At 43.3% G+C, this 15,623-nt stretch overlaps 1 protein-coding gene across 1 annotated transcript; it reads right to left on the bottom strand.

Annotated features, from left to right (window-relative positions):
* Positions 1–209: 209 nt before the first annotated feature.
* On the bottom strand, positions 210–8,546 carry LOC134142922 (lipase member M-like). Its single transcript, XM_062580491.1, has 9 exons — positions 8,442–8,546; positions 7,661–7,826; positions 6,097–6,295; positions 5,474–5,583; positions 4,998–5,134; positions 3,808–3,951; positions 2,290–2,361; positions 810–875; positions 210–443 (listed from the first exon to the last, which is right to left on the bottom strand). Exons 1-9 carry the CDS (start codon positions 8,544–8,546, stop codon positions 210–212), a joined length of 1,233 nt encoding a protein of 410 aa, XP_062436475.1.
* Between the last annotated feature and the right edge of the window lie 7,077 nt (positions 8,547–15,623).

Genomic DNA, 15,623 nt, shown 5'->3' with positions numbered 1-15,623 from the left:
TGTGATTTCCCTACCAGTGGATTGGCCCGTTTACCTCAGTTGCCAGAGGCCAGAGTAATATAAATGCAAACCAATTGTAGCAGTTTAATGAACCTTTTTCCCCTCCTTTTTTCCCTCACTTCAAAAAAAAAAAAAAAAAAAAAAAAAAAAAAAAAAAGACGCCCCAGAAGGTAAATGAGAACTCAACAATTATTGCCACTGTTCTAACCCTAGAGTTTCTTCTCCATCAGTTCAAGAATTTCTCTGTATACTTCTTTGTATGCTTTCACACCCCAAAGGAAATCAAAGTGGACGAATTCAGGAATATACTTTTTGTATGCCACATTGGTTATATGAGATAATGTTATATTAACATCTTCAGGGACTGAAATCCAGTCCTTGCCACCATACCACGCAGCAAGGGGCGCTTTCATATTTCCCAGCTCATAGAAGGGAGGCACGGTCTGGAAGACAAATAAGATAGCTTGAAAAGGAAAAGGCTAGAAAGTCATGTGCAAGTCTAAAACACAATGAATTCTTGCATCACTGGATTGCTACTTGGAATTTCTTGTCTCTCCAGAGAGGTAACACAGAGAATATCACTGGAGATCCTGACTATGCCTTGGACTCCCACAGTTTTCATCAGAGAGTCAGAAAGTCAACACTGAAAAACATCATAGAACTCTTCTTTGTAAGAAAAGCATAAATTTGACTATGCAAGGTAGTTTCCGTAAATCCCAGCCTATCGCAGTCCAAGTCACAGGAATATTTTCACTGTCATTTTTTCTCTTTTCTTTTAAAACTGTTAAGTAAGAACAGTTTTCTCTTACCTGGTTGTAATGGAGCATGTTGTCTTGACCATAATCATAATATTTGAATTCCCCTGTTAGATAGAGCTGGAAAAGCAAGAGAGATGTGCTTATTTTCTGTATATCACAGGAGAAGAGAAGAATGATAAAAGCCGATGAGAAAGAGTGAACAACTTGTTTACCCTTGCATATTTTGAAAGATCAGAATGAAAAACAATTTCTGATTATTTAATTTATTTTATTAAAAGCAAAAAATCTGGACAAATTTAGAGTGCTAACTGATACCTTAGAAATCATGCATTTCTCTGAAAAGTTGTAATAAATTGACAGATAAATTGGATAGAAATGTTTTAGGATTTTTTTTTTTGAAACATCAGATGTGTCATTTCAAATGTAGAGGATCAAGTTTCATATTCCTCTGGGATTGAGGAGGAGGGATTTTGTCCATAAAAATCATGTCACTATCAAATAATGATTTGTTTTCACTTAATTGATCAGAACAACCCTCATTTATGATATCTACAGGAATGAAATTTCCATCTAGTGTTGGGTAGACTGCACTACTACAAGCAACCAGCTTGTCCTTTTTGTCCTTTGTGGGTCTCTACACTGTGGTGTAATAAGAGGAGACCTAGTATCTGTGGTGTAAAAAACTCCTTTCCTCCTCATGGTCCAGTGGAGGCTGAGCAGCTGAAGCTTGGAACCTAGGGCCAGCAAGGAGCTTGCTGCCAGCTGTCTGAGGTAGGAGCTTCATGGTTGGAGATGGCCAGGGAACCATGCTGCTCCTGTGGAACAATTCTGCCAAGATGCCTTGGTGACACTAATTGTCATGCATATAATATCACCTTTCAGGAGGACAGCTTGACCCCCAGGAAGAGCTCAACATGGCCTCCAAATTTGCCTGGCATGGGTCACATCTCCCCGGTGTGCACACAGCCTGCCTACAGCAACCTATTGCTTCCAACCCTCCTCCTTTCCAGAGTGACTGGAGAGCCTCAGAGTGTAAATATCTGGAGGCTGAGGTTTGTCCACCATCTGAGGTGGTATCTAGAGTACAAACAAGACTTAGCTTCAAAGAAAATGCAATTCAGTCCTTTGGGCAAATTTCCTTTAACTGTCATGGTCAATGTCTACAACAGAAGAATATGAATCAATGTACATTTTCAATGCTTAGTAGCTGTTCATAATGACTCTATTGACCCTCAGCTCTTAGCCTTTACTCTAACATCTCTTGTATTGGTTTATTTTCAGCCTTTTCCTTCCAGCTCCAGCTCCTACCAGCTCCAAAAATTCTAGCTCATGTTTTACTGAAAGTCATGGTCAGAAGAGCTGCATCTGTACCACCATTCCATGCCAGATTTCCTTTTTCTGTCTAATATATTCTACAGGAAAAGCAATGTAGGAATTATACTTAAGAATTGAAAGAAAGACCTTGGTAGCTGAGAGAGGAAAACATGGACTCTGATTGCACGTTATCTTACTCTGCAGCAGGAAATATTACCTGGCGCCAATGTAGCATGTTTTTCAGGGATGTTGAATCTGGGTAGCGGGCCAGATAGACATCTATGCGGCTCTGCAAGAATGCATTGGAGAGATTTATTCTCTGCATGGAGTAGAATTCCATTTGAACTAAATTTGATCCAGCTCAGTAGCCAGAAAATGGATCTTTCACAGATACAAGCTAGCCAGATCTTTTATTCACACAAACTGCTTTACCCTACCTCTGTGAAGGCACGCTCCATGTAAACACACACTGCAGACAGCAGCATGAAGGGTGCCATAGAGCTCCCTTCAGTAAGCCCAGCAATTTTCATGAGATACTGGGTCATGATAGGATTGATATGTTTTTCAAACAAAAGCAGAACTCTGTGTTTTGAGCTCAGGGTCCTTTTGCAAAGACAATATGACAACAGCTTACACATTGTTTCTAACACATTCCATTCATAGAAAACTAAATAATGGTATTCCTTCAGAAAGGTGGCCCAGCTCTGCCTGGGCCCAGCCTGGGCTAAGTTGTTATTGTTTGGTACTCTCAATGGATCTGTCACCTGTTTTACTTACAGAAGCAGTCTCTGAGAGGATCTAGCACTTGATATTCTGGTTGGACCTAAAGAAACAGTCCTTTCCCATGCAACTGGTGCCATCGAGGACAGGCCCCAAATGGAGGAGGAAGGGGATCTCTGTCCTCAGGAATTGCCCAGACTTACTTGGACACAGCCTTGAGCAACCTACTCTAGTTATGATGTTGGCTCTACTAGAGCTGAGGTTGGACCAGAGCCCTCCACTCAGGAGTACCTCCAGCCTGAATTATTCTGTGACTCTGTGTTCAGTGTAGTGGAGCACAGGAAATGGTTATATTTGTGGTTAAATATGTTTTAAAGGATTGTAGTCTGAAGTGAGGGCCTACCTCTCTCTCAGCAGTTGATTGTAGAGGTGTTCGTTTCATAATAACCCACTTTGTTATTAAAACATCTGTGAACTAACAGCATTCTCAGTGGAAAAAAAAAACATAGAAGTCCCAGGAATACTGAATTAATTCCTGCTTCCTTCCCCCCTGCATCATCCACTTCAGCAGGACAGTAAGTTTGGTGAACCCACGACATTATGAATGCTCCAGGCTTCCCTCTTCACACCACTATGGTGTCAATGCAAAAGCATCCAGTCTTCTGGACAGATGTCAGAGGCCAGATTTTTTGCCAGAATGAAAGATATACAAGGCCAGGAGAACACAGCTAATTTACAGCAATGTTTTAGCTACATTTGGTGCACTACATGGTTCAAGTCTTTGATTCTTTCACACAACTCACAAACCGCTAGGTCTAGAGTGTCCCATCTCTTCTCTCTTCTGGGATGCCTGCAGTACAAAGTTGGTGGTATGACCAACCCAGAAGTCATTCCCACTTTCAAAAGTGAATGCTAACAGGATACCTACTCTTTTTCTGAAGTTAATTGCATGTCCACATTAGGCTCAAACAATGCAAAACTAGGTCACTTAAGAAGGAATCAAGAGTGTACATACCACATTCAAGTTGTTGGTAAACCCACCAGGCAAGTAAAGTACCAAGGAGCAAAGACTTTTAAAGATCGAATAGCTACACAGTCGGGAAGTCACTTGCTGCAATAGCTCACCATTATCAAAGACCACTGTGCGTCCTAAAACGAGCTGTGAAATTCAAAAGCATTATCAGTGTGGTTCTTATAATTCTTTCATGGCACTCAAAGGAGGGCCCACAAAGAGAAGACAAACCTCTGGAGACTTCTTCCCAAGACAGGAACCTAGGCCCTGGTGCCATGTGGCCGACCCTGACACAGGGTGTTTTGGAACTTACTCTGAGCCTTGTGGATCAGGAAAGCTGTGGCTGCAGCTCTGTCTACAGGGACATCTCAAAGCAACTAAACTTGCCCTGCATTTACCTTTGATTGGAGTCTGCATAATATACTGTGCCATCAAGGTGTAGAACAGAGACAGCCATGAGCACTATGTACATACACTTCCACACCTTCTGTATGAGCATGAAAGTTGGCCTGGAGGTAATATTGGCAGGCCCATCTCCACCCTTGGAATGGACTCATGCTCTTACATAGCTTCCAGGTGTTTCCTGGCTCTCTATTCATCCCTGAAAGCTGCTGTCTGCCTTCCCATAGGTTTGTCATGCTTCATAATTCTGTCTTTTCTGACTTTTCAAAAATGATCATCGCACTGGAAAAGGATGATTTCTCCTAGGAGGAAGGATCCGTAGTTAATGTCTAGAAATAGTTCTTTGGCTAGGGCTGGCCAGCAAGAGATTTCACATGGTTTAAAGCATCATAGTCTCAAGAGTATAGGTGGAAATTTAACCTTTTCAGAACAAATGAACTCAAAGCAGAGGGAATACAGAGGGCAAATAAATGGAAGTGGCATATGAATACTGCACACCTTGGGTGCTGAGACCTTCACATTCCCACTTTAGTCCATTTGTTTCACCAGTTTCTGCAAACCCCCCCCTTTTTTTTGCTGAGACCTTTCTGAAGTGCTATCTCAAGAACTGACCACTAGTCCAAGCTTTCAGACCCTTCTGCCTTCATCTGCCCAAAAGAGATTGCTGGCAATAAAGACCAATGCTATTCTTTTTTCTCCTTCACTGATGATCTCTCAGATGTTTCCTGTCTGACCTTGTACTATAGGCCCAAAGGAGCAGCAGAGCCAGTGAATGTGTGAGGAGGACATACCTTAACCAGTGCCTCAGGAAGATCAAACAGCTTTACCAAGGGAGACCTCATATTTGAGCTTGTAGTAATAGGAGCCAACGCAAAGAACATCTTGATTTTGCGATCCAGCTCAGGAATAGAAGAAAATGCAATGAAACCTGCAAGAGTGGAAAGGAGTCAGACCTTGCCAACTCATTTCAGCTTCCAGCTTGATAGTTCACTCCAGCTGCAGCTCCCACAGGCCCTCTTAGCTGACAGAAAACAGGTATCGGACAGCGGTGGGTTATATCAGAAACCTTTGCTATAATTATTTTTAAATTATCTCTGTCAAAACTACTCTGTTAATATAAACCAGGATTTTTACCTACTCTTATCCTCTCATTGTTATGATGTGCTTTAGTTTATCTTCCCCCTCTATACTCTCAGGGAAAATGATGCCATTCATAAGGAGTACAAATTACATAATTCTACCAGTGCTCTGATTTCCTCATAAATACCTGTGGTGGTGCCTTGAGAGTAAGCCACATAGTATAATTGCTCCTGTCCAGTTTTCTGCAGAATGTAGTTGATTGTTGCTGGAAGGTCATACATGGCCATTTCGTGAAAACTGCAATGAAGATGAGCACATAAAAAATACTATTGTTGCTGGCCTTGGATGCTGAGAGCACCAGGCACTACATGACAAATAGTGTTGCTGAGCATTCGCACCAGCATGAATATTGTGCTTCTGTGATCTGTGCTTCATCCCTCTGGATTGCAAAATCAATCAATTTCCCTTAGAAGATTTACATGTTTACATGGGAAAGTGCCATTACTCCTATCACCTGGAGGAAATCTGGAGGCTCGATGAATACTATTTGAACATGAATCTGTATTCTATTTGCAGGAAAAGGTAAAATTCTTGTCTATGCAGTTCACAGCTGCATTAGGGAAAGAATATTTACGGAGTTGGCTAGGGCTCTAGCACATGTGGGCACCCACACCGTGTCATGGTGATGTAAGTGTGTGCCTGCTGGTAGATCCCACAGTTCTGTCAGTGGAGCTCTAATCTATGAATGTACTACCTTATAAAACAAAACAGGCAGATCTACCAGCATTTCTTTGGCTTCCTTGAAAATACCTGTAAGCTGAATATTCCTCCTGGTAAAATGCAAACTCTTTGTGTTTTCTTGACCAGCTGTTCCCTCTGCTGTTTCCTATCCAGACATCATAGCCAGCATCTGCGAGGATGAAGCCAAGGCTGCTATTGGGCAGGTTAGTAACCCAGTTGCTTCCCTCCAACACTAGGCCATGCTGGAGGAGCACTGCAGGCTTTGGAGCTGAAGAAAGAAGAAATGGATCATTTTCTCTCCCCGCTAATGTAATTGACCATTCACACTCTCAGTATCACCTTGGCAGCACTCCACTTAGGTTCACCTACACTATATACTCAGCTTTTTTTGAGAAGACGTTTTCTTTTTAGTGAGTGAGTAGACTGGTAATCCCATGGCAAAGAAAAATGATATGCTGGAGCTGAAAAATAAAGTTGGGCTTCACACTGAATGGAGCATGGTGAATCATGCTTGTAGGAAAACAATTGTGCCTCATATCTGTCTGGACATCAAATGTGCCTTCTCTATAGCATACACTTTCCTCACAATGCCTCTTCTCTGACCTTGTTACTCTTGGGTCTGATCAAGAGATATTGAAAAGCCAGCACAATCTAGGCTTGCCTCCTTCATTTGTTTTTCTGTCGTGGCACAACAAACACCATCCTGCTCCACTGAAAGAGATACAGATCCTGGAGGAGTCAAGAACATCTCTTCCACCCACTTCTGCCCACTTCAAGACATATGGGCAGATTCTAGCACCTCAGAACAAAATTAAAGACCAAAAAGCCTGATGTGCCATAGGAGGAGAGTGGAAGCAATTTAGTGATTAGTAGACAGGAAGTGAGAGTGGAGCAAGATTTAGGTTGGAAAGAACCCCTAGAGGTCTGTAGTCCAATCTCATACTCAAAGTAGATATAGATTCCCAGTTACAGTAGGGTCATCCTAGGGATATCTGAAATTCATATTGGAGCTGCAACCAGGCTGCAGCATAAAAAGGTTGGATTAAAAGTCCTTTTTTATACTTTTCCTTTGTTCTATTTTGTTGTTTCTTAGACCCTCAGCTTAAGACTTGCTTCTCCACCATGGAGAGCTGAAGACAAAGAGGTTTCCTAAAGAGACATCTGGATTATTACTTATTTATCATGTCTAAAGGCCAGCTCTCCTATTTCATGGGAGAGTGAGATCCTGCCAAGTATGCATCACCCTCTCTACTTTGAAATAGTAGTTCAATTCAAGAGGCATAAGCAGCAGAAATGGCAAGATGGCATTAGATTTAAGAGGTGATTTATTTTTACTGGCAAATGGCTCTTAGCTTCTCCACAAGGAATTCCTTACATATGCATAGGCCCATGACCATAGGTCATGGATTTGGTTGTCTTTGAATGGGTATAAAATTTGGGGCAAGATTTCACATTCTCCTTATCTTTCTCCTTTTCTCCTGAGACTAATCCAATAGAGAAGGATGCCTCCTTGAGTACCCAGCCTCACTTGGATCTTTGAATCCCATGACAAGGCAGCCCTGCCAGTGGCCTACTATAGACAAGCAAAGCTTTCAGAGCTCTGGGACCAAGCAGACTTTCTTCTGGTACTTACTGGAGCAGAACATGCTGGAGCCTTGTGACTCTGCCTCATGGGAGGAACCTGTACTTCCCAGGTTGTCCTTGCCATGAGGAATTCTCTGCATGATGAGGTAATAGCCATCATCCGTCACGACTTCGTGTTCCTCATAGGGGTAGCCATGGTAGTGAACAATTTCACCCTGTAGGAAGGAAAAGAAAGATTAGGACAAGTCACGGGGCAGATGGGGGATCTCTATCCCAGGGCCTTCCAGTTTTCAGCTGGACCAAGCCGTAGCCATCCTGATTAGGTGCTGGTGATTCCTGCTGGGAGCAGCAGGTGGAGTAGGGGGCCTCCTGAGATCACTTTCACCAGTGCTGCTGTGGTGTTGTGACCTTAGCTAAAATTCTTGGCAGATCATTTCCTTCACTCCCTTAGCATAATTCATAAAGAAAAGCACATAATAGATTTGTATTCTGCGGCCAAGGTTTCTAAAGAGCTGGGCAGCAATGAAAAGGAACCTCCAAGCCTGAGAGAGACAGCTGTTTTGCCATAACAGTCCCTGGATGAACTATGCCCTAATTCTCTGCTCCATACATAAGCACAGGGAGAAACAAGCTCCAATAAATCCTCAGCGAAACCCTAGTAAACGTATATGTATGGAGACTGTGGGTTTTGGTCAGACTAGAAAGCTGGTGTTGATATGCTGATATATATTACAGCAGCATAAATAACTTGTATGCCCAAACTTTGAGCTTTTTAGGGTGGATGAGAAGATCACATAACATGAAAAGAATGAATAGAAAACACAACTTACAACATCCATGAATGTCTCAGGGCTTGCATCTGTCTTTCCAATCAGTCCTTTTGACTTTTCAGTGCTGCACATTAAATAAGCAATGGTAACAAGCAGCCACATCATGGTTCTCTGCAAAACATGTTAACATGTATGAGCATTATACTGGGACAGAAGCCGGGGATTATGTGTATTTCGTTTGACATGCACCATGCTTTTATTAATGTGTTAGCCTGATCACATGACCAGTGAAACAATTTCAAAATTGAAATCCTACAGTCTTTTTTTTTTTACTTGTTCATATTGCTAATTTTGTAAAATGCCGGACTCCATTACATTTTAACAACATATTCTGCATCAGATCCTCATATTCAAAAAAGAATTTATGTGCACGTGTACATATACATCCATACCAATACATACACCAATACATCTACACCATACCAACCTGTGCACATTTGACCTCCAAGGAGGCACTTACAGACTATTTATTTAAAGTGATAGGTAGAATAGTCAGAAAAATAGATTATTTGTTTAAAAAATATGAGTCAGAAGTAAATTATCCCAATTTCATCACCTGAATGTTTGAGTTTTTGTTCTTAATATGAGATCAAATAATGCATTTTGTTTGGGCTGTCGTTATAGTTGAAAGGAAGAGTAGTGACATCAGAATGCATCTGAGCTATTTTTGCAAACCAAAGTAAAATTCTGTCCTGGAAGACCTGCTCTCATCCTAAGAAGGGTTTGTTTTATCATGGTCCTACCACAGCCCCCATTATTATCGTTCTAGTTGTTAGAGATAACTCTGGAAATAAAAATTTGTAACATATGGTCAGAGTATTTATGTGACATGCTTAACTACAACCATTCTCCACAAACACAGTACACTTCTTGTTATCCAGTTTATCAGGTGAGTGGAATAAAGAAGACAAAGAAGGTGGATTGAGCCTTGAGACAGGCCCTTCAAGGGTGACTGCATGGGGGTCCCAGTGCTCCTGGGTTTGGGTGTCTTTTACAACAAAAACATAACTTCTGTGTGACTAGAGTTGGAAAGGAACTTAGATCATGCCATAGTCAAACTGGGAAGGCACAGGGCTCACAACCATGAGCCAAATTCCAGCTGGATCCATGTGTCTGTGTTGGTGTGCATGTCAAGCAGTGACCACAGTCAGATGCCAGTGGCTTGCAACTATCTCTTTGCAAACTATATTCCTGGTGAATGAGAGACTGTAAGTAAGTGTGCTTCTGTGGTTTCCTAGCTAACTAATTTTCCTCTCTCTCTCTTCTGCTTAAGAAATCAGCTTTTCTTGCTGTAGGAGGTGGTTTTGTAGCCAGGGAGAAGACCACCTACTCCCTCTGCTGTTCCTGGAATGAATGCATGCAGGGTCATACAGTCACCACAGCACTGGTGAAAGATATCTCAGGGAGTCCCTACTCAACCTCCCAATTACAGCAGGAGACACAAGCTCCGGGGTCAGAGTGGCCATGGTTTGGCCCAGTCAAGTCTCAATCTCCTCCAAGATGGAGACCCTCCAGTTTCCTGGTGACCTGTCCCACAGCTTCACCTCTTTGGGGGAGAAAAATGTTTCCTTACATTCAACCTGACCCCTCAGGACAGCAGTCTGTGGCCATTTCTTCTTGTTATATCATCTGTCGCTACCTAGAAAGGATTCTTGCAGTACAGTGTGGTTCTCCTTTCCCACAGAAAGATAGATGAAGGGTCATTCTTGTGATACTCCTAAGGAGCACATAAGTGTCTCAGGGACTCTGGAAGAGATGGGAGAAAAAACAGGACAGCAGCTGTATGTGGTAGTCAGCTCTTCTGAGCAACATACCTGCAGTTGCTGGGTCCCAGAAGACTTTGATCTCACTTCTTCTTAGGCTTTGAGTCTTAGCAAAGCAGGATGAAAGAGATAAAAAGCATTTTTGAGGTGTAATGTCATGAGAATAATACACAAAATCAAGGGACAATCTTTGCTTGAGATGACTCTTTCCTCACAACAGCCAGCCTGGAAAAATAATCCTTTTGTGAGGTCCCAGGCAAAGGATACTCAGCTCAGCAAAGTGGCTTATTTAAAGCTCCTAACGATCTTTTGAGCATTGCAACAGGTTAAAACTTCTTGAAATAACAGCACATTTCCTGATTCCTGAGCATTCCCAGCCCTCCCGAGAGCAGCAATAACTTTCCTTCAGACAGAAGATTCCCCGAAGAAGTCTCACCATCTTGTCTGTGGGACTCTTCGAATCATTTACAGCTTTCTCCTAGTATCCCTGGGGATGGCCTATCTCCAGGCAGCCCGTGCAAAGGCAACTCACATGCTGTGTTGACACAAAAAGGCAGAAGAAATTTCCAGTTGCAGTCCTGCTGCAGCAACAGAAGGGATGCAGATGCCTTCCTCCCCAGCGTCCGTGAAGCAGGAGAGAGCAGAGTGCAATCCCTACTGCCAGAGCATGCCGCTCGCTCCTACCACGCATTAGGCTATTATTCCTTCTGCTCCACGCATTTGGGAGCGTCACAGATTGCCGCTCCCTCTAATCCATTATCCTGCTAACATATAATTTACCTGAGGGCTGGAATCTGCTCTGAAAGGAGACACCTGTCCTACCTAGGCTCACTTGTGAATATTTTTGTGGTGCTACAGAACAAACGAAAGTCAGAAAAAATTGTTTATTTCTATCTGATGCAGCCAAGTGTGAACTGACATTACAAGCAACTTTCATAGTCTGAAGGATGTGCTGCATCTGGACTGCTCTCTGCCTGTCTTGGAACTGGCATTGGTGCACTGGGGCACTGTGCAGAGTGGGGTTGTAGTCACATAGACTGCCTGATTCACTTCAACAGGCTAGTGTGGGAAATCCACCTGTCTCTCTCCTGCTCTTCTCGTGGCTTCCCGGTGCGCAACCAGCAGTGGTCTGGAAAAGGGAAACCTCTCCTTTAGCAGTCCCCAAAATGACTGTTGGAGCCTTCTTTAAAATTATTTAAAAGAAAAAAATAATAAATCCATGCTCAGGGGACGTAAGAAACTGGGGACAAAATTGTGTTTCACTCTCACGAGCCATAGGGTGAAGTTTCAGCGGGAGGCTGTGTCTTTTCTTTCTGTTCTCTAAGGACAGCTATTTAGACCACAGCACGGTGTTACCTTTTCTGCTAGGTACACAATCAACTTTCAATTACCTCCATCTTCTCAGTTATCTCCAGATATCTGTATGTGGTTGCCACAGCCCTCATTAGTCAATTTTAGCATGTCCCATAGTTCTCCCCTGGACTTCATCACTTTCCAGTCAGTAATGTTTCTGAAGAAGCACTTGCCACCTGCTCTCTGGTGACTATGGAGCTCTCTGCTGAGAGATGGGCAAACAGCAAGTGCAGACTGTAGGTGTATTTCTGCAATGTCACCTTCCAAGCCTCCTCTCAGCTTTTTGCAACATGCCTACGCACTTGCAAGTTCCAGCAACCTAGTGCTTCCTTTGCTGAAGCAGCACAGTTTATGCCTTGGTCTGATTCCTATCTTCTTTCCAGATGTCAATACCTGCCAGATTTGGCCAAATAATGTTAGTTAAAATGTGCAAAGCCAGGTCCTGTCTCTGAAAGTGTGTTCTTTGGAAATAAGACCTCCTTGATTCAAAACTATAAGAATTAACTTTTACTAAAGAATAGGTTGAGGCAATTTGAAGTCCTGACTTCAGTCCTGGCTCACTCTCTCATGAGCAGTGACTCAGAACCGAGTCTGACTTTTCCCCTGGAGGCAGAAGAAGAGAGGTGGAAAAACAGGATTGAATATGGCAAGACAAGAAACCACTGCCCCCTTTTGCCAGCACATACAGACACCAATATAACTTGTCTTCCTGTTAGGGAGAGGCCATCAGAGAGACTGGCTACTTTCTCATCTAACTGTGACCACTCCTTGTCTCTTTAGATCAAGTCTGGGGACATAGTACTTCCCCTGAGCTGAGCTTGACAAAAAGGTGCAGAGTGGGAGCTGAGCATTAGGTATGCTCTTCTCCAGTGACTTTCAACCCTCCATGTGCATCTTGGAGAGGGCTTTTGCTGAAAGAAGGAGAATTTACAGAAAGACTCCAACACATCTGCAGAGGTTTCACAAACCATGAGGATTAAGCGATTTCCCACTGTCCTCTCAACCTGTCTCTGCAGCAGATCAGTTTGCATTGCCAGTACTTCAGCCCCATGGATATTGGATATTCCCTGCCCCTCCTGAAGCACTGATAAAATCAAACTGGGAGGCAGTCAGAATGACCTCAATTCACAGTGAACTATTGCACAGAATAATAAGCCATGAATGAGCCAGTATAAACAACCATAGTCAGATCTCTTGAAGCATCAACATTTCTGTCTTGGAGGCTTATCTGCCATCAGCTGAAATGAGACCTGTACATGCTGCAGCCTGTAGTTCATGGAATATCTGGGCTACGTTTGTATCCCTAGTCACTCAGAGAGTTGTAGAAGAGTTTTATACTGAGGGACTGCTAGCTTTGGCCAGCATCTGACAGTGAATGGGGATTTGTGGCACTCAGTACATATCAAACATCACCTAACAAGGGAGTTGGTGTAGAGGCATTGCTGGGCTCAGTACCATAGCACAGAATCTACCTTTCCAGACTTAAAAATGAAGATCTTTAGTTTCCAGCAGACAGAAATGAATGAGTCATTTAAGAGCTATTTTTGTCAGGGAAGAATATGTCCTATGATTTTTAACTTGGTTTATGAAGAGACATTTATGCATCTTCAATGATGACCTTTGCTCTACCCCAGGTGTTAACGGGGAAGCATCACGGTGAAAATTGACATTTTTGTAGTGTTAACTGTCTGATGCCTCCTGATATAGCAGCACAAGGTCAGCTGCTTTTTCAAGAGGACTTGGCTCTCTAATGTCAGATGAATGATTATCGCTGTCAGATTATAGCTCAGATTTGCAATCTCTCCGTCTATCAAGACCACTGACAGGCAACATGCAGAGACTTTAGGCTACCAGTTGAGCCCAGTCTTCCTCACAATGTGTTGTCAGTATGGCAACGTCTCTGGCAAACTGAGTTGCTGAGACTCTGCTATCTTGAATGGTCAATGAATGTTGCACACTTTGTGACAATATTGTAGGTGACAATCTGCACAGAACAGCAGAAGCAGGGGAGAGGATCTGGCCTTGCATAAAACCTACCTCCCACGCAGAAGCAAAATTAAAATGATTCAAATTGCAGCATTGAAATTCAGTCCCACAATTCTTCTCACATGAGCAAGATTCAGTAAAAAGATGCTTCTGGGGTGAACCTTCTCTTTCAAGAAGAGCTATGACTGAGAGAGTATATCCTAAAATGTTCCCTGCACTGGTATTAGGAAGAAGGGACTCACCCAGACAGCCTCCTCACAATCTTCACTTTACCCGCTTGTTGACATTTTGATTTTTTTCCTTTCTCTTCATTCTCCTAAAATATCTTACCTTATTTTTTGTTCTGGCCGTACTTGTCATTATAGAAATAATCAATACAAGAGCAACTTTAACAAAGCCCTCTGCTCTCAATAGGGCTTCCTGCAAAGGCATCAACAACAGAAAGCAGTAGGAGTCACAGGAGTTTGGTGAGTGAAGGCAACCAAGCAATCTCACTACAAATGAATTTTTAAGTCCTAGCTTGCAAGTTATAACACACCCATTGTGCTTTCAAGATATGCTTTGGGGAACATCCTTGGGAAGGTGCATGTCCTTGGACCATGCTCGTGTGGCACATAGCACTGTAGCAGCTGTGCACCCAGTGACACCTGCCCACCCCTTTCTGCAGGTCTCCTCAGGCAGCAATAGCACCATACAGGGACCCGAGGGTCTGCATCAGAGGATGCCTGTCAGAAGCCAAGAGTGTTTCCCTTAATGTTTGTCTCATCTTTCTCACTATTTACAGCTTCTCCAAGATGGACATGAGAGTGGGGATCCCCTCTGAACTCCTCTGGCCCTTGACAAGATGCTCCTTTCATATATAGGTGGGTGTAGCTCGCTAGAGGAGCAAGGGAGATGGTGTGCCCTGCACTTGCATCCCAAGCACTCCTTCCTCCCCACCTGTTTTACCTGGGCCTTTCCCCCTCCATGCTGCAGTGGGGGAACACCATAGGCTCTTTGTCTCCTATTATCTCCCCTGCTGTGCGAAGAGGCGTCTCACCCTCACATGAGAGCATCAGCCCAAGCATTTGATAAATGAAGAAGAAAGTCTGGGTTGACAGCAGGACACTAAGAGTCTGTGACATGAACAGTGTTCATCTGTGAGAACATAAATCCTGGAATACTATGAAAAGAAGTTACAACTTCTTGTCTGCTTGGGAGGTTTTCTGAGAGCACAAGATATTTGATGGGGAGGCACGAACTAATTTCCCTTTCCATTTTCTTGTGGCATAGCTACAACCAGAAGGCTAGCAACTATGGTAATGCAGGGAACAGACTCAGATTTTAACTACAGATACTCTTTCCTAAATTGCTCTATGTTACTAGATCTTTAGCTAGCCACTCTCTTATTATGTAACCATGGACATCTGAGATGGAATGTTGTGTGGGGAACAGCACTTCCTTGCAAGAAAAAGAGAAAGTCTGGGCAGCAGAGGGTGCTGTGAAAGCATTTGTGAGGAAAATAATCTCCTGAACTCTCAAGGTAGCATCTTTGGAGACCAGCTCAGACTCCTGAGGAGACTAGATGCTGTTGGTTGTGGCTCATCCTGGTCTTTATGGTGTCCTAGGGAGCTCAGCCCATGTTTGGAGAGTGCCCAGGAACATGTTCACCTGAATGAGAAACCACCAGTGGAGTTTGTGCCCTCATGTCTGCCATTCACAGCTGTGATTGAAATGCCAGGGCAGGGGGGCACTAGCACAATATGCACAATGGTTGTGAGCTAGGTATGATCCATGGAGCCCACAGGACCACAGCCCACTCTCCAACCTTCTGATACCCAGAGGAGAAGTGGAAGGGAATGTTTTGGGGAAGTTGACTGCACCTACCTATGCAGGGGAGGTGAACCCCAGAGCAGAAGAACTGCAGTGATTGAGCCCTCTCTGCTGGAAGCATGGGGAGATGCCAGCTCTGCTTGGGTTCAACCTTTTCACCATCCATATTATTAACTGTAACTCCATCAACCATGCTTAAGCTGCTTAAGCTGCTTTTTTAGCTTCTGGGCTAAATATGTTTTCTTTGCATTCACTGCACTGATAAAGT

The sequence above is a fragment of the Rhea pennata genome, chromosome 7, assembly GCF_028389875.1.
Source record: "Rhea pennata isolate bPtePen1 chromosome 7, bPtePen1.pri, whole genome shotgun sequence".
Taxonomy (NCBI): Eukaryota; Metazoa; Chordata; class Aves; order Rheiformes; family Rheidae; genus Rhea; species Rhea pennata.
Note: the sequence above shows the minus strand (reverse complement) of the source record. Positions and strands in the feature narration are given on the sequence as shown.